Below are 20,244 nucleotides of genomic sequence, written 5' to 3' on the forward strand. Positions count from 1 at the left end.
ACATTTGGTTTATTTCAGGAAATACACTAGTAGTTTTAAATATTTGCTTCTCATACCTATAAAACTCCTTTCATCTGATACAGATTAGCAAAAAGAAAAGAAGAAGAAATTAGATAATTTTATTAGCAGATTTCAAGACTTGTTATAAAGCTACAGTGACCATGAAAATGTGGATTGATACAATGAGGTACACAGAGATTAATGGAACAAAATAGAACGTGCAGAAACAAATGGTACATTTATTTTTAGTACACACCAATGCCATTTTGTGAGAAAGAGAAAATTTAAACAAATGATGTTAGAGCCCTGAATATTTATTTGGAAAATAATGAACTTGGACATCTACTTCATTGCCTATGAAAAAAATTGATTTGAACAGTATCACAGGCCTAACTGTAGTAGCTAGAAAAATACAAACCATTTAGAAGAAAACATAGAAGAATTGGTTGCTTACAAAATGGTGATAATTAATGATTCTTTACGTATCATAAAAGCAGCTTTAAATGCAAAAAATACAGTGAACCCCGCACAATTAAAGATTTCCAAAAAGCAAGACATACCACTATGAAATTAGTAAACAATTAAACACACTAGAAGGAAAATCTAGTCTTTGTTAGTACCCCTCCATGTGAAAATGGACAAAAGATTGGAATACATACTTCAGAAAAGAATCTGGGCAAATGTAGGCTCATGCAAATAAGATTAATCACCAGGAAAATGGCTTACAACATATGATCGAGCATTCAGGCAGAGCACTCTTAAGCCACTTTGCAGGATGGGCTGAAATTTGCTTCACCAAAGCCTGAAAGAGAAAGAAGAAGTTGTGTATCAAGTGTCACCAGAGCACCTCGCAGAGACCAGACACCTTGGTATAAATGACTCAGTTGTCCCAATGCTTATCAGTGTTGCCAAACAGATCAGACTCATCCCACGGCAGTAGAAGGTGATCACGCCTCCTCCCCTGCAGGCACTCACTCCAGGCACTGGACACTCTAAACTACGTGGCGGCTCTGGGAGGACTCAGCCATTCAAGCCACACAGTTTTTAAAGTGTAATCTGTGGCAATGATTGACAAAAACAACATAATGCAGCAGTGGGAAGGTTCAGACACAAAAGGGCAAGCCTTTTATCCTCTACTAATTTTAAAAAATTACTTAGGGTTTATTTTCGTTATAAACAATAAGGCATAAAGTCATGGATCTGACTGTTGTGAAGGAAGAAGTTTTGTTTTATATTCCTAGATCCCTAGAAACATTAGGCATGGCACATCACCCTGAGGTGGAAGAAGGACCACAGTAGGTTACACAGCAAAGAGAGAGGAGAAAAAGTAGACAAGACCCTTTATCATGGTTTCTGTGGGGGAGGCAGGGCAGCATGTTTAGGATTGCTTAGTCCAAGTAATTTCAGTGGACTCTGGAATTTTGGAACGGTCACTAGTTGCTTGGTACTTGGCTGTGGGGTGACCAGAGCAGAAGAATAATAACCTGGAGTGTTATATAGCACTTTGAGTGCCTGATTAAAGAAGTGATTGGAGTATGGGCTATGGATTAATTTCAGGTGAGGCTTTCACTATTTCTAAGGATCACTTTGGCTGGAAGGGCAATTTTTCCAGTGTTGGGTGGGTCTAAGATGTTGAAACATCAGAAACACAGAAAATAAAAAAGCATAATTAAAACAGCTTTAAAAAAAAGCAAAAGAAAGAAAACAACGTAAAATTTTGGTGAGTTGATTGAGTGACTAACTTGAAATCTTATACATTTCTTAGGGGATTAATATATTAAACACTTTAGAGAACTGAATGAAAATTTCAGGTAACTTCAAGTAGATGTATAGATCTATCTACCTTATGGACCAATAATCTCACCTTCAAGCTTTTAACTCAAAGTGAAAGCTTGTCTACAAAATGACTAACAATAACCTTAAACTCGTTTCTCATTTGCCCAGTACTCTCTTGCAACATTGGTCTCTTCCTTCTTCTCAGTGCACCATTTCCTTCTTGCTTCATGGCCTTTCATCACCTCTTTAAGTCTTTACAAAGTTGGATCATTCTGGTCATACAGAGCTCATTTGAGATATTGCCTCCTCAGAAAGGCTACCCCTTTGCAGGTCGCAAGAATAGTAATTTCAGCATATCAGTCTATTCTAATTTTATAATGGCAGTCGTCACACTCTGATTTTTTTTCTGGTGTATGTATGTGTGTTTATTGTCTGCCCTCTCATGCATTTGAACGTGAAACCTCTGAGAATAAGGGCTGTTTTTTGTTTGTTTGTTTGTTTTTGAATTAGGATACTACAATATTGCCTGGTTCATGGCTTAGCTTCTAAAATAATCTAAGATGACAAACCTTTCTCTCCAAAAATAAAAGCTCAATTCTATGACTGACTTAGATCACTGTACTAATTTCATTTTCACTGTTAGTGTCATTAAGTAAGGACATTCCCAATTGAGTCTACAATTTTTTAAAAAATTGCATTTTAAAAATTCTTTGGTGGCAAGAGAGACAATAAATTCTAGGATGAAAATATTTCTCCATGCATGTTTTCTTTAAATATTTCACTTATTTTGGTTTCTTTTATTCCAAACAAAAAGCTCCTTTATTTGTTCAGTTTATTTTGTATAATATATAGTTTTCAAGATAAACTTTTCTGTATTTTTATCTTTTCTTGTTCATTTCTTATTTTCCTATTACATTTATTTGTTCCTTTCTTTTTCTCTTCTCTATATTTTTGTAACATTGTACATCTTCCCCTGTCGTTTTTTTTTTTCATTTTCCACTCCTCCCACTTTTTTCTGAACTGCACATAAATTAGAACAAAACATGTTTGATTATTCATTTTATTTATGTAAAAAATTGTTTAGAATTCAAATATTTTAAATGTTTCTTTCTTTAAAATAAAAACTATACAGTATCCACTAAAACTTATTCTGCTTTTATTATTCTCAACTATTTTTCTGTTTAATAATGTTTAGCTTAAAAGGTAATAGTTTCTAACCATTACTTTGGCAAAGCACAGGAGACACTTATTCTTAAAATGAAAACAACAAATTCCAAGACCACAGTGTGGTCTATTTAAAAGGACGCGTTCCCTTGAGGAATTAGTTCTACAGCAAACAGTTTTCTTCTTGAAGAAGCATTACACACAAGAGTCTTTGTAAACAATGTTTATTTTCCTTTTTGCCTATTTCTTGTCAGTAGAAATCCATTGACTCTAAAATATTTACTGCCTACTTGACTACATAATTCATTTTCTCTTTATATCAGCAGTTTATCAGTTGTGCATTTTTTCTCTTTTAAAATTTCAATGTAAGAAATAACCTGCGTGGCTTTCTACTTACATAGGCTTAGAAATGTTGTCATTCTGGAATCTCTGGCTCTGATGGAATCTTGATTTTAGAATTCAGTGACAGTGTCTCTTTACTGATACTTGAATATTTGTATCTAGCATATCTCTAGTCTCATTCTTTGACTGTGTCTTGTTGGCATCTTAGCAATTCCCATTGAAAGTTTTCTGCATGCTTTTTAGCCTTCAAATTCCCAAGGGACATTTTGTATGGCATCACAAATTAGTTGGTTATATCATAGAGTAAGAGGCCACTTTGTGAAAGCATCTACTTAAGAACAAATGTGGGAACCATCAGTTATTACCGTTTCCATTAGAAGGAACTGATGGCTGACATGTAAGTAGTGTGGGATTGTTAGTGAGGTAAATGTTTTTGTGTTTCTTCATATGTATAAGGAATAAAAGGAAGAAATGGAAACATACTGGAACTCTTCAGATGGGACATCAGCTGAATTGAAATGCAAAGATAAATAATTATTGCAGAAATAGACTAACATGTAAAGTCAGAAGCCAGTAACAACAGTAGTGTTTTACCTGTTCTTAATAATGTAGCTATAGTTCCTTGGGATATTTAAAATTACTTTTGGGGGGATTTATGATGTTTTAAAAAATATGCATTTGGGGAATATTAACATTTAGTCCTAAATTTAGATACAATATTTTAACTGAAACAAGTGAGGGAAAAGAATTATAATCAGTGCAGAAATGTTATGCTGAGGGCAGCAGAGAAAGTCTTCAACAATTTCATGATTTTGCAAAAGACTGCTTCTGACCTGGTTCCCACACCCAGCAACGGCAAGAGTGTCTCCTTTTGCAGATAGAGCTAGCACACACCAATCTAGGCCTTTCACAGCTGGCTCAAGTGAAATTTCCATAAATTTTTATTTTATAATCTCTCAAATTTAAGCAGTTATCATTATCCCAGAGATTCACTCCAAAGGTACGGATAGAAAATCTATATTGCATATTTATTTCTTAGAAACAAACACACTTCTCAACAGATATATTTTTCCTGGTTTAGTTTCATTTTAATTGGACTTGAACATGCTACCTATTAATATCATTCTCATCTTATGAAATTTGCAAATCACACAATGAGATGTGAAAAATCTCAGGATGAGGAAGATTAAGAGGTTGTAATTAAAATTTTGCTGAGCCAATAATGTAAACCAAGATAAGGAAATGCCCAAACTAGGATTTCTTCTATGACATTCATTATTTTGCATTGTAAATCATGGCAATGAAGAGCTTTAGGGGCTAGTAACTCCACACGCTAGTATAGTCCTTATTAGAACCATCAACATTGGTATAAGGCAAGTATTTGATACTGTTCTTTAACTACATCAGCATTTCTCAGGACACTCTGAATCTGCCAGTGAGTTACAAACTGAATAATATATCACATTACTATTCTGGAAAATTTGTAAAACCTATCTTTTTTGGTAGGGTGATTTAATGAGAAATTTCATTCCAGTGTAAAGGTAACTAATCTAATTTTTATGAAAATCGGTTTTAGACAAAGAATCTGAGGGAATGGGAAATAATTTGAAATGGTTAGGGTACATTTGAAGAACATTGTTCAGGAAAAATTATTTAATATTGAAACACAAATTGAATATTTAATTATCAAAATATTTGAAGTGAAATAATTTCACTTACTATTGTTTATCTTACCTCAAAAGAAAACAATAGTGAGGCTTCTCAGTATCAATGGAAAGGCAAGAATGGGGACTAATAAAAAAGAATACTGAAGAGAAGGTAGTGAAAAAAATATTGTAAACTAAAAAATATGGAAAATAGAAAGGAGGAAGAATACAAGTAAGAGAATGGAGAGAACTACAAGGGGAAAAGTTAGAGAACAAATATGAGAGAGTCGAGAGAAAAGGTAAAGAGGAGAGAAAAGCCAATTCAAATATAAAAGTGTAACTTTAGAAAAAATATAGAAATTAGACATTTACTGAGAAGGGGGTTGAAGATAATAAAAGAAATATTTGTATTTTAAGAGGAGGTATGAGTAATATAAAGAAATATGAGAAAATGAGTGCCTGTTGATGGGGAACAAAACTTCAAATACCCACTCCATGAATTTCCAACAAAACCCTGCCTCTAGGCACGAAGAGTTTAGGTAGAATGTATGCCTGCACCACCATTCATTACTCTATGCTCCCTGCTCTGCTTCTACCTTAACTGCACCTGATGTATTTTGTCTCAGCTGGACTGGAAATAGAATGCGGAGGTAATGGCAAGCATTCCTGTTTCAAAGTTTGTATTTCAACTTCCACTGACAGCAGAATTTCTGTTAATATAGTTAGAACAGAAAACTTGTGTTTGCAGAAATTTTGGTGCTTTCATTTTCAGGTACTTACTTGATTTTCCCCAAGAAATGTTCATCCTATGAACATGTAGATACATGAGCAAGATGTGAGAATCAAAGGTACCACAAAGAAGCATAGAGAGAGAAATTCGCAAAGAGAAGACAGTGTATCAAAAATAATAGATGAGAATAAGTGCCATATAATAAAGAATCAATAGGAGAATAGAAATGGATTAAAGGGAATGAAACACAAAAGGCACACTGGATGAGCCTACAAGACCTAGACTCTTACACATTTCTTATGACCCATATGCATCTTTAATTCTGAAAACATGAGAAATAACCAACTGCATAATAATATGAAAGATGCGCACAACTTAAGAGTAAGTAAAGAGTCCTAATTTACTTTTCTAATAGGTTTTATGCACAGGAGTGATAAATATTAATGTCCACAAATGGCTAAGTGCAAGAGAAAATGAAAAGAAAAAGAATGAGAAACAGAAAAAGACAGACAAAAGAAAGAAGAAAGAAAGAAAGAAAGAGAAGGAAGGAGTAATTAAGCCAATTTTGATGGTGCAATATGTAGTTTCTGTACATTGCTTTTGCTTAGAATACAGTGTCCTCTTGTGTATACATGTGGTCAGGTATGTGTTTTATATGTACATATGTATGCACGTATGTCTTAAAATATGCTTTTTTCATACTTCTAAATTTTAATCACATATGGAAATCTGTTATTAATCTATTAGGATTATATGTACAAAGGTGAATCTTTGATTTTTCAAATAGAAATGCTATTTAAATACTTTCATTTTTTTTCTTAATTTGGGACTTTGTTGATTCTTTTTACTTTTTCCTACTCCTTCACTTTCTTTCTTCTTTTAGTCAAAGTTAAAGAATCTCACTTTCTTGCTATTCTATATTTTATATTCAAGAAAAATATTTAAAAACTTGTTTGATGTAACAAAGTATGTGAAATATTTTTCTCTATCAGATTGTATGTAGTATTTTTGCGTAGCTTAAAAATCTTCAGCTTTTAAAATTTTTCAACTGTACCATAAATCATTTTGAGCACATACCAGCAAAATATATATTTTATTTGTGTACTTCATATTCAATTTTAGCATGATTTTATGTAAACTATAAAATTCAAAAACAATTTCAAAGAAGAGGATACAATAATATACAGTACTTGTGAAAATTCTACTTTATTGTTTTCACGTCCATAAATTTTTATGTTCATACCCTGTGGTTGACACATTCTGAATTTTGAAATTACTATAGAGATAAGCTTCTGATCTTCTTTCAAAGTGAACAAGAGTTTTTTTTTTTTTTTAGACCAGGTTGATGCTTTGATATTCTATAGAGAAAAAGAATGTATTTCCACAAAGTGTAGTTTTTATTTTTAACTTTTTAGGTCAACATTTCTGAGGTATAATTTACATGTAATAAATATATATCAATTGATATACATTCAATAATTTTGTTAAATACATAGTTATGTTAAACCATGATAAGATATGGATCATTTCTTTCACCTCAACAAGCTCTGTCTTTGTCCTTGGCTGTCAATCCTCAACCCATCTGAGTAATTCTATAGCTGGGGGAAAGCTTTTTCTCAGTCAGAACACATTTCATATTCCTGACACAAATCAGGTATGAATCTGGGGCAATCACATCCCAGTCTATGTGAGAGAATAGTTGCATGAAGTACAGGATCTAAACAGAATAGAGTGTGGCTTTAGGACCAAGTTGTTGGAAGTTATGAAATGTGGAAGCATAACAAATAGAAAAGATGTCTTAAATTATGGAGAGCAATGGTGTAATAAAGATGTGGTATATCTGCCTTTAGCTCAAGAAGATCTATGATCTAAATGAAAGAGATAGAAATCAAGTCTCTCATCCCTGGCATGCTAAAGGGGCAGGAGATGGAGATAAACAACAGCACAGTAGTGACAGAATTCATTCTCCTTGGTCTGACCCAATCTCGAGAGATTCAGCTCCTGGTCTTTGTGCTGATCTCAGTTTTCTACCTCATCATCCTCCCTGGAAATTTCTTCATCATCCTCACCATAAGGTCAGACCCTGCTCTCACAGCCCCCCTCTATTTCTTCCTGGGCAACTTGGCCTTCCTGGATGCATCCTACTCCTTCATTGTGGCTCCCAGGATGCTGGTGGACTTCCTGTCTGAGAAGAAGATCATCTCCTACAGAGGCTGCATCACCCAGTTGTTTTTCTTGCACTTCCTTGGAGGAGGGGAGGGCTTACTCCTTGTTGTGATGGCCTTTGACCGCTATATCGCCATCTGCCGGCCTTTACACTATTCAACTGTCATGAGCCCTAGAGTCTGCTATGCATTCCTGTTGGCTCTGTGGGTTGGGGGCTTTGCCCATTCCATCGTACAAGTGGCGCTTATCCTGCACTTGCCTTTCTGTGGCCCAAACCAGCTGGACAACTTCTTCTGTGATGTGCCGCAGGTCATCGAGCTGGCCTGCACCGACACCTTTGTGGTAGAGCTCCTGATGGTCTTCAGCAGTGGTCTAATGACCCTCCTGTGCTTCCTGGGGCTTCTGGCCTCCTATGCCATCATTTTCTGTCATGTTTGCAGGTCTTCTCCCGAGGGGAAGAACAAGGCCATGTCCACATGCACCACTCACATTATTATTATACTTCTTATGTTTGGACCTGCAATTTTCATCTACACTCGTCCATTCAGGGCCTTACCAGCTGACAAGGTGGTTTCTTTCTTTCATACTGTCATCTTTCCACTGATGAATCCTGTGATTTATACCCTTCGCAACAAGGAAGTAAAAAGTTCCATGAAAAAATTATTGATTCAGCATGTAGTTTGTTAATGAATCTTACAATGAAAAGTTAGGACCAGCGTTCTGACTGGAATTCATTTATTTATTTATTTAACAAATACTGCTTCTTCACAGAAATAGCAAATAAATACATGAAAAAATGTTCAGCATCACTGGTCATTCCAGAGATGCAAATGAAAACAACGCTGAGATTCCACCTCACTCCAGAAAGAATGGCTGCTATCATGAAATCAACCAATAACAAATGCTGGCAGGGCTGTGGGGAAAGAGGAACCCTGCTCCACTGCTGGTGGGAGTGTAGACTGGTGCAAGCACTGTGGAAATCAGTATGGAGATAACTCAAAGAACTAGGACTGGAAGTCCCATTTGACCCCGCTATTCCACTTCTGGGGATCTTCCCCAAAGAATTAAAAGAATCATACCACAGTGATATATATGTGCACCCATGTTCATAGCAGCACAGTTTGTAATAGCTAAAACTTGGAAACAGCCCAAATGCCCATCAACTGGAGACTGGATAAAGAAAATGTGGTTCTTTTAAATAAAATGGAGTACTACTCAGCCATAAAAAATGAGAAATTAGAAACATTTATAGCTAAGTGGATGCACATTGAGGCGCTACTTTTAAGTGAAATAAATAGGACACACATGAATAAATTCCGAATAGTTTCTCTGGTGTGAGAAACTGAAAGTGTAAATAAGGACTAAATGTATAATAGGTAATGTGAAATAGGAAGAAAAGGGGCAAAGGGGAAGGAAATGAGAGGGCTAGAGGAAAGGACAGAAGGGAATGGGATTAATATGAGGAAATGGAAAAATAGGAACAAAATCTTTGTAAATAGGGAGGAATGGAGGGGTTGAAAGGAGGGCAGGGTTAAGGGTGAAAAATAAGAACCAAGAGAGACTATGTAAAGGTGCAAATTTCCAATGATGAATGTCATTATATTGTATACCTAAAATGTACCAATGATTAGAATGAATAATCGACAATGCAAAGCAGGAAGAAAAGGTCCAAAGGGGTAGGGGTAGTGGGAGGGGCAGGGGAAAGGAAAGAAGGGAAAGGAAAAATGATGAGAAATGGAAAAAATGGAAATAAAGTCTTTGTAAATAGGGAAAGGTGGAGGGAGTGAAGGGAGGGCTAGGAATGGGGAAAAAATAAGAACCAAGATTCATTATGTAAAGGTACAATTCCCAATGAGAAATGTAATTGTGTTGTATACCTACAGTGTACCAATAAAAGAATTTAATAAAAAAAAATACTGCTTCTTCACTGAGTACTTCTCATTTGTCAGATACTATTGTAGGCAATGAGGGGACAGTTATCCTAATAAGAAAATGATCTTGGTGTATTTAAAGGACATAAAGGAAAGTCCAGAGTAGTTGAAGTACAATGAATAAGTGTGTGAGGCTTAGGGGTGAAATTTTATGTAACATGTAAGGATTGAATCACTAAAATCTCTTATGCTAAGATAAAGAGATTTATTATATTTTAATTTTAGTAACAATCCACTTTAATATTTTAAGCAAGAGAGTAACATCTACAACGCTTTTCTCTATGTGTCTACCAAATGAATATATACAAAGTGTTTCTTAAAACAAATCTTGCCTTTGCCACTTAATTTTTAATTGCTTCTCTTTGCCTATAAAACAAAAGCCAAATATGCTAACCTGGTACTAGGTAATATTATTACCTAATCTTAATATTTCACCTTTATCACCACCACTTCTAACCAAACAAAATTCTTCTTTCTAGTGAATCTAGACTATGTGTAGGTCCTGGGACACATAATAAATTTGCTTGTTGGCACACCTTTGATCCTCTCTTCTGATCAGATCTCTTTACTACATCTCCATCATGTCCATTTTATCTTCCCCAGAATTTTTCTACCTTTCTCAAAGATCATGTTATATTTCATTATCAAATTAATTCCCCATACATTTGTCAGGTACCCATGAAACAGAATCTTATCCCTTCAGCCTTTCACTTAAACTACTAAGAAGAATAAGTAAGACAAGTTTTTATAATGGAGCAGGTTGAATAAGTAATACTTCATGTATAGAAGGTCAAAGATCATACGAAGAAAGAGATGTGGATGGGAGAATGTCTTTCTGAATCTTGCCAGATAGAACTGATCTTTTTCCCCATGTGGTCACCCAACCTCTGGGAAGTAGTGCTCTGTAGTGTTCTAGGGGTCTGATGGCCACTACTAGATTGCTCTTTCAAATCTGAACTGTATATTAGTTTTATTTTCTCTTTCAACATGTGTCCGCTGCCTTGCCCTTAAGTGCATTATTACAATTTCCATAGGAAAATTTTAGAATACATTCAATGTTCCCTCATCTCAAAAGAAACCTCAAGACTGCTGTTGCCTTCTTGTACCACCTCTCTGTGGGTCTTAGGTAGAAAACTTACATCTTTCTTACACTTTCATATGCAATCAACTTTTTTCCACATTATGTAAAAGTCTCCTCTAGGGCCCAGGATTTAGCTCAGTAATTCCACCGCCTGCCTTGCAAGTGCAAAGTCCGGAATTCTATCCTCAGTACCAATAAAAAAAAAAAGGCTCCTCTAACTCTGGCTTAAATAGTGGGTTCTTGATACATCCTTTCGTATCCTATTAAGAAGGTCACCTTCTAAGAAATTGTTATATCTCACACCAAGAAGTTATTTTCTCTAAGAAGAGTTATGCCTTCAAAATGTTCATAAGTTTTTAAAATATTCTCTCTGGTTATGTCCCTATCACCAGAAATATACTACATCTGAAAAGACAATCGTCTTTGATGCAAAATTTAAAGGGATGTCAAAAAATTCGAAACAGAGTTATACAATACTTTAATCGATATTTTGAAAAAAAATAATGTTAAAATTTCTGTGAACAAAGTACTACATTTTAAACAAAAGCAGGATCAGTGCCAAGCTGGGCCATACTAGAAACCAAAGCAAAATCAATAATAATGGTGAAGTCTTTATTGAAAAGTTTGAGTCTGTTCATATTTTTTTCACCTAGCCCAGCTTGATATATATCAACAATCCATTATTGTTTATTTAACCATTTTCCATTTTGTATTTTAACATATCAATTCACTTCTCTCAAACTTCTATTTGCTTCTGAACTGATAAGTATTCTTCCAAATAGTGGTTCCTCTTAGTGACAGAATTTTAGTTTTAGAACTCAGAATGAACTGAGTATGTTATTATGTAACACATTTAAAACCTAGTCAATCTTTTCAAAGATCTGCTATTTTCCTTTGCCTAATTTAGTTGATAACTATAGTTGGTCTAATAACTCCTTTTGGATGCATTCAGTGAGTTGAAGTTGTCTCAAATCCCACAAGTACTTTCTTCAATACAACACAAATAGGAAATGTTTAAAAATCTAAGATTTCCTATGTGACAACAAATATTTATGAACAACGGCAAGAGTGGTCAGTTAATATCTTAGTAGGAGGAGGTGGAGGGTGGGTACTTTCTGATAATAACCCAAGATCCCTGGATGCCAGAATTTCTAGACAATCTTCATATTTGCAAGAAACAAGAAGGAAGGGACAAAAAAAGTACTTCAACTGGTCTTTTAGTTAATCTGTTGTTTTGGAGTGCAGTGAACTAAGGGTCAGATTTCCAGGAGTAATAACCAAAGGCTGAGGTCTAAGTTCATCAGTTTAGTGCTTTCTATCTGTTCTTCCTATGAATTGGGAACTGTTTTTAGTGTTTAGGATTACTTTAATTGTGAAAAAAAATTAATTCAGTTATTATAATTGATATTATTAATAGAATTGAGGAGTTAATGTCTGGGGTTAAGGATCATATAAATGACTGAAATGTGTTATTTTCTTATAAGATATGGAGGAATGGGAAGGAATATACAGAAGGCTGGGCTAGGGGCTCCAGATAAAAACTTAACAGATTTTATGATTCCAGAAACCAGACACAGAACCTTGACCACTTCAATTCCATACTCAACAGGGAGGAGTGTTTCTTCTGTTGCCTGTGGTCCTATTCACCCACAAAACTTTGACAAAGAGACAGTTTTGGAACTGAGACAAGCTTGATATGTAAACCACTGGGTGCACTGGCAATTTCTCTGGGAGGTTTTACTGAAACTTCAAAATTTCTCTCCTTTAATTCTTCAAAATCTTCGGCTACTATCATCCCAGTGTGTTCCCAAAGACACCAATAAAAGATGAATAGGCATTGTGTCCTTTCTGTAGAGTTACCACTTAACATTTAAATACCATCATGATTGACTTTGGTTCAAGGATATTTAAATAAGTTACATAGTAATATTCTTATTACCTCATTTGATCCTTACGTTACCCCTGTCAGACTGAAAGAGTCAATACAGTTCTCTATTTGATAGAGGGAAGCCTGGGTTTCTGATGGCCAAAAGTCTTTTCAAGGATCACATGGAAAGTGAACTGGTGAACAAAGAAATAAAAGAGACATAAGGGATTCAAAATACTAGGAATCAGGGCCGGGGATTTAGCTCACTCAGTGGTTCCACCACCTGCCTTGCAACTGCAAGGACTGGAGTTCAATCCCCCGGACCAAAACAAAAAAAAAAACAAAAAAAGCACTTGCAAAATACTAGGACTCTTTCTTCACTGTTCCATTGCCTAAAAACTTGGCATTCAGTGGAAATGTAGAGATAACTTAATCTGATCATTCCATTTCAATGATGAAGAAATTTTTTGAGTGAATATCTATATACTTGCTATTGCTTTATGTACTCCTCATGATGATTAGTATTAACTGAATATGTGCCCATGTTTTTCAGCCTGATTCACACTTTTGAGAATATATTATATAATTTTTATAATTAAATAACTTACTTCAATCAGTATGCTGACAATTTCACTCCTGTTTTCTGGAATCGTTTGTTTTTCAATATATTTTATTAGGATGATAATAATGAGATTTATTTTTTAAAAGACAAGTATATTGTGTCTTTTTTAAAATTTAATGTTACATACAGGCAGAAAAGATATATAATGGAATGAGAAATACTTAATGGGAGGCTCTGATTTTGTAAATTGTGAAAATACCATATATTGGTTAGTATGGAAGGATAAGTTACATTAATTTCAGAGTGAAAGAACATAGATGAATTTTAGGGGAAAAAGAAAATTATGAAGAAGAACAAGAACTAAAGAAGGAAAATAAATAGGGAAAGAAAATGAGGGAAGAGGAAGGGAAAACCAATAAACTAACAAGGAAGAAGAGATTTAGAAAGATAAATCCAGCAAATAAATAATAAGCAACTTGTTCATCAATGCAAAGAGAGACAAAGAAAAGTGGGAAAATAAGGAAGGAAGCATTAGGAAATATTTCAGACATAAGAGAGCAAGTGTTTGGCTCTCTGAACACTCAGCTGAAGGACTGACCTGACCAGTTTGGATACCAGTCATGCAATGAATTGCCCATTTCAGGTCTCAAGATACATAAGGCAGATGATTTCAATGGTTCTTAAGACATGTATCCCAAGATACAAGTATAGATTGTTGTTATTTTTTCTTTTCTGTTTCTCTCCTCTTTCTTGCTTCCTTTGCCTTTCCTTCTTCCTTGTTTTCTTTTCTTTTTTTTTCCTTTCTGTTATTTTGTAGTACTAGGAATGGAACCCAGGGCCTCATGGATGATAGGCAAGGTCTCTACTACCAAGCTGTATTCCCAGCCCCTTGGACATATTTTCTGGCAAAAATTTTCACTCTTGTATGCCCCTCATGTTCTGCAGGACTTATTTAAAACAAATATGCTATTTTACTTAAGTGGCATAAGAAATATTATTACATAGTGTTATATTTTGTTGTAGACCAATAATTTTCAAACTTTAAAAAATAATATATATCTATAATAAAATATTTTTGAGCCTATACTTAAATAGAGTGGATATATACCATAGTGGTAACATATTTTACATGATAAGTACTAAGAAGTGAATTTAAAAACAATATTTCAGTGATGCTATATGTTATTTATTTTTACATATAATGCTATATGTATATATCACATACATAATGACATACACACAACAAATGTATATACAGTACTATTTTATTTCTATACCTCCAGTAGATAATCACGTACATCTTTTGGAATGAACATACAACACTAAACAGATTAAGTTTTAAATCTGAATTTTATCCACAATGCATAACTTTTAAAATTTATACAGGGTTGAACTCTAAATTCAATATAGATGCTAATTTAGCCTAGCAATATTATTTTTAATTATTCAAGAACATGGAAAAGCACATACATTGATTAAAGCTGTGACTAAAATTGTTTTTATTAAAACTGAATAGGATACATGTTCATTCTTCTACTATTTGTCAATTAGAGCAAAAACTAAAAGTCATCCTATGTTTAAATAACATAATCATAGAAGTTTCGTTTTCTCATCTTCAGAATGAAGACATTAGGATTACAGTATTTTATGGTTATTGTTAGTTTTTCTACACTATGATTTTGTGAATTGAAATAAGTATATGACTATTAATAAAATTAATGCTTGGTATGGATAAATAGGTGAGTTGTACATATATAAGCATTTGAGATTTGAACCATACTCATTAAGGTGCATGAATAAGGTGTTGAGTGGCCACAGGAGTGGTGTCACTGGGGTTGCAGATAGGGGACTATCACTAAGTTAGCTGAAAAGTGAATTTATTGTTTGGGATTGTGGTGAACAATTTGAGTCAGAGTATGCTAGAAGACCATTCTAGTGGGAGAATGATAAAATGCAAATTAATAAGAGAAGACAGAAGGCAAGGCAGCAAGTTATTAGCTATGAAGTGGCAATTCCACAGAAACTGAAGGAAGTGGAGAGCTAGTAAAAATGTTTGTGCTCTATAGATGAGGACAAAAAAGGCATGATCACAAAAGAAGAGGCTAAGCTTCATGTGTAACACATCTCCAACAACTCAGAGATCTTGATAACTGAAGTTGGGTTGTAACTTGATAATGACAGTTTTCATACGATATAAGAAGGCAGAAATCACAAGTGGAGAATGCCAGACTTCTAAAGTGGAGAACAGTTCTGTAGAAATACTTGGTTGAATAATAATAAGGTTATTGTTTTGAAAACAGTATTTGACTTTATTTCCTGTTTTAAATTTGGAGATAGGAAGAGAATTGAGATTACCCAGGACATTGGAGAGGCTTGAGAAGTGTTTTAGCTGAAATAAGAATGTGTCAAATATTTTTAGCTGGTAAAAAAGTAGCATGGAGATGGCATACATAGTAGTTACAGGAAACTCTGCAGTACATCAGGGAGCAGAGTGATGGAGAGCCAGAACAACACAGTGGTGACAGAACTCATCCTCCTTGGTCTGACCCAATCTCGAGAGATTCAGCTCCTGGTCTTTGTGCTGATCTCAGTTTTCTACCTCATCATCCTCCCTGAAAATTTCTTCATCATCCTCACCATAAGGTCAGACCCTGCTCTCACAGCCCCCCTCTATTTCTTCCTGGGCAGCTTGGCCTTCCTGCATGCATCCTACTCCTTCACTGTGGCTCCCAGGATGCTGGTGGACTTCCTGTCTGAGAAGAAGATCATCTCCTACAGAGGCTGCATCACCCAGTTGTTTTTCTTGCACTTCCTTGGAGGAGGGGAGGGCTTACTTCTTGTTGTGATGGCCTTTGACCACTATATCGCCCCCTGCTGGCCTTTACACTATTCAACTGTCAAGAGCCCTAGAGCCTGCAATGTAATGCTGTTGGCTCTGTGGCTTGGAGGCTTTCCCCATTCCATTATTCAGGTGGCCCTCATACTGCGTTTGCCTTTCTGTGGTCCAAACCAGCTGGATAATTTCTTCTGTGATGTGCTGCAGGTCATCAAGCTGGCCTGCTTGGATACTTTTGTGGTAGAGCTCCTGATGGTCTTCAGCAGTGGTCTAATGACCCTCCTGTGCTTCCTGGGGCTTCTGGCCTCTTATGGTGCCATTCTATGTCATGTATGTGGGTCTTCTCCTGAGGGGAAGAACATGGCCATGTCCAGATGCACCACCCATGTCATAGTCATATTTCTCATGTTTGGGCCTGGCATCTTCATCTATACTCACACATTCAGGGCTTTCCCTGCTGACAAGGTGGTTTCTCTCTTCCACGCTGTCATCTTTCCTATATTGAAACCTGTAATTTATACACTTCACTACCAGGAAGTAAAAGCTTCCATGAAGAAGTTGTTTAATCAGCACATAGGGGAAAATGGAATGGGAGAATCAGGGTTGTCAAATACCATCTGAAATCACTTCATTCATTTGCAAAATACTGCATTTATTGAGCACCTCCCACCAGTCAGGAGTATTTTATACAATGAAGACAGAATTGTCAATAAGACAGATAGTGTATTGGTATCTTGGCCATTATTTAGGGAGAAAAGATACCCATTAAGATAGAAGATTAACAAAATGGTTTCAGGAAGATAGTCTTCTAAAGAAACTAAAAGAAAAAATAAAGCAATAGATTGTGCCTCTAGTTGTAAGTAATGAATTCATTTTTCATTGCCAAACAAAGCTTTCTTAGGAGCTGACATTTTGGTTAACATCAGGTAAACTGAAGGAACCAACCATGCAAACCTGTGGGACAGCAATATAGACAAACAGAACAGGTAATGAGAAAATCTGAGGATGATAATAAAGTTCGTATATTTGAGGAACACTGCAAAGTTGAAGTTGGCTGGAATACAGTAACATATATCATTATACATTAATATGAAAATGATTAAAGTTGGAGATACTGCTAGTGTCTAAATAATATGTGGTCTACAAAGTGAATGTAGTTTTAATTTTATTATAATTGCAGTAAGAAACCATTTTAAATCTTTAGGTAACAAAATGATTTTTCTACTGCAGGTTTCAAATGACTTAGGGCTGTAAATTCAAGATTCTGAGCAGATATCACAGAGTTGGAAAATAATTAGGAAGAAAATTATATTTTAATAGATAATAAACTTCTATATTTTGTTCCATAAGACAGAGGAAGGCAAAAAGCTGGTTATTTTCATTAGAAAAGAATCATAAAAATATTTTCTTTTCTATTTTTTCTACAGTTGCATGTTTATTCTTTGAAATGTTTTTCTGACTGTTAGGCATTTGTTGGATACATCCTAGATTGATTGCACCTTGGTATAATGATGACTGTTTATTGCCAGGCCAGTCAAGATTCGGTGTCAGATAGCAGAAAACATGCTAGTTATTTTAAAGAAAAATATGACTTAATATATATAATTCATTGTTGACGAAACAGTTGGAACATCTGGAAGAGCAGACTATTGACTGGGAATCGAAAGATGAAAGATGACTTTCTAAACAGCAAAGAGACCTACATTGTCAAGGGGCAGTCTTAGATACAATCTTACTCATCTTCCATCTGAAGGACCCCCCACTTTAGCCTGGATCAAGATGATTCAGAACCTCCATGTGAAGCAGAAGCCTCTCCTGCTACTGCTTCTGTAGGCAACTTACTGCAAAGTCAAATCTTGCCTAAGTATGTTGAATAGGCAGCACTCAAAACATATTTGGAACCACAATTGCGAGAGAACCTAGCATTGACTTTTGAAAATCTTTTCTTCTTAATATTAACCAATGATTAAATATTTATGGATATAAATCATGTACATGATAAAAAGTAATCAAACTCTCAATCTTCAAGTAACACTTCCCCACTCTCACTCTCAGTTTATCATCTTGATTCCTGTTTTACTGAGAAAAGGAGAAGAGAACCCCAGAAGGTTCTACCACAACATTTCCCAAATACTTGAGACTGTGACCAAGTTCCCTTTGTCTCTCCTGAAACTGGCTGACCTGATATCACACCTAACATAGTCACCTCCTCTACCCGTGCACCGTCTGTCCTCCCCTTCTTACCTAACTCAATCATTCTGGTAGTCCTCCTTTCTCTTTCCTACTTTTCCTAACTTTTCCCTCCCTAGTTTTAATTTTCTACCTCATCATCCTCCCTGAATATATTGTCCCTTGGCATATGATCGCATTTATTTCATTCTAAATAAGACATGTTTACCACTTTTCTCCCTCTAAATGTTACTCATTTTCCTCTGTCCTTCTACTGCAAGGTTCTTCAAGAGCTATTTATACTTTTTAAAAGTTAGTTAATCTTTTAAGAGTGTAATTTTAGGTTCACACAAAAATCAAGGAGAAAATACAGAGTTCATTTTTGCCCTCTTTTTTCAACCTTGCGTACACACACACACGCCCATACACACACAAACACACACATTTCCCTGAATAGAAACATCTCACATTAATGTAATATATTTGTTATCACTGATAAACATTAGTATTTTATTACTAAATAAAGCCTATAATTTACATTTGGGTTTACTCTGTGTTGTGCAGTTTTGTGGACTTTTAAAAATGCTTATTATCTATTTTAACATATACTTGTCACCATTACAGTATGCTACAGGAGAGTTTGCCCTAGAAATTCCCTGTACTCTACTTATTTATCCCCTTTTTTTCTGAGTCCTATCCAATCCCTGGCAACCACTGATCTTTGTACTGTCTCTAGTTTTACATTTTTCAGAATGACACATAGTTGGAAGTCATATAGCAAGTAAACTTTCGGGCTGGTGTGTATATTATGGCTTCCAATTTATTTCCTCCCCAATTAACACTATGAGGCTAGTAAAACTGCTTTTGTGATTACACATGACATTCAATGGTCATTATTCAGTTCTTATCATGTTTGACCTTTAAGGTGTATTTAACACCGTGGATCACTCCCTCTTCTTTAAGTCATTGCTTTCGCAAGATTTTCCAATATCCTAGGTGCCCTTTCACCTAATCAACTGTTTCCTCATTCCCCTTTGAGAATTTCTCCTGAACTGTCTAGTTGTTTGGTTTTAACTTCCACCTCCATGTTGATAACCTCTGCACTCAGTCTTTCTGTCAACTATTGGCTCCTGCACCTGACATTTATGTCACTCCCACAGCTCCACCCTCATTTCTTCATGTGGCCTCCAGCATGACATCCTCATACAACCTGCTCCCTCCCTTACAACCTAATCTCAGTTAATTGTGATTCTGTCTTTCCAGTCTGTGGTCCAAAACCTTGGATTTATAATTATGTTGGGAACCTGCTTCTCATATACCACTACCAATCTTGTTAATACGTCTAAATTAGCTCTACTATAGTACAATTTCTCATCATATGATTAGAGAATTTCTCTAATTTTACCACCTAGGCCCAAGCCATCATTTTTTGCCCATGTTACAACTACTCCTACCCAATTATAGTCCATTCTCTGCTGAGTAACCAGAATTCTCTGGTTAAAATATATTATATCACCTCATTTCTCTTGTCAAAATCCTCTGAAAAAGCCCAAAACTTTCTTTGTTACCTATAAATGTTGGTGTGATTTTTACCTCTATATCCCCAGTCCCTGCCCCTTTCCTCTCTCTGAGATCTTATCCTACTGTGACCATCTCATTCACTCTCGGCACACCCACTACCCCTGACCTTTAAACATGACCAGCTTATGACTGCTTCAGAATTTGACTTGCTGTTCCTTCTATTTGAATCTTTGAGATGGTAGCACGACTCACTTCATAATTTCATATTTTTCCTCAAATGTCACCTTCTGTGTAGGACCTTCCCTGACTACCTTATCGATATGTGCTACCTACTCCCATAGCACTTCATATTTTCTTTTTTTCACCAACACTTATCACCATTTAGCAGGCCATCCATTCCCACAGACTTATTTTATTGTATATTTCACAAACCTGTTTTATTTCCTGTCTTTT

The 20,244-nt window shown here is 35.4% G+C and overlaps 2 protein-coding genes across 2 annotated transcripts; both read left to right on the plus strand.

The window, feature by feature from the left end:
- Positions 1-7,584: 7,584 nt before the first annotated feature.
- On the plus strand, positions 7,585-8,511 carry LOC101715549 (olfactory receptor 4N4C). The gene has a single exon (XM_004865011.2). It carries the CDS (start codon positions 7,585-7,587, stop codon positions 8,509-8,511), a length of 927 nt encoding a protein of 308 aa, XP_004865068.2.
- A 7,219-nt stretch (positions 8,512-15,730) lies between these two features.
- LOC101726119 (olfactory receptor 4N2-like) lies at positions 15,731-16,722 on the plus strand. Its single transcript, XM_004865089.2, has one exon. It carries the CDS (start codon positions 15,760-15,762, stop codon positions 16,720-16,722), a length of 963 nt encoding a protein of 320 aa, XP_004865146.2. The 5' UTR covers positions 15,731-15,759.
- Positions 16,723-20,244: the final 3,522 nt, after the last annotated feature.

Source organism: Heterocephalus glaber, unplaced genomic scaffold (assembly GCF_053883595.1).
Source record: "Heterocephalus glaber isolate CG9 unplaced genomic scaffold, H.glaber_assembly_v1.0 deba00001662, whole genome shotgun sequence".
Lineage (NCBI taxonomy): Eukaryota > Metazoa > Chordata > Mammalia > Rodentia > Bathyergidae > Heterocephalus > Heterocephalus glaber.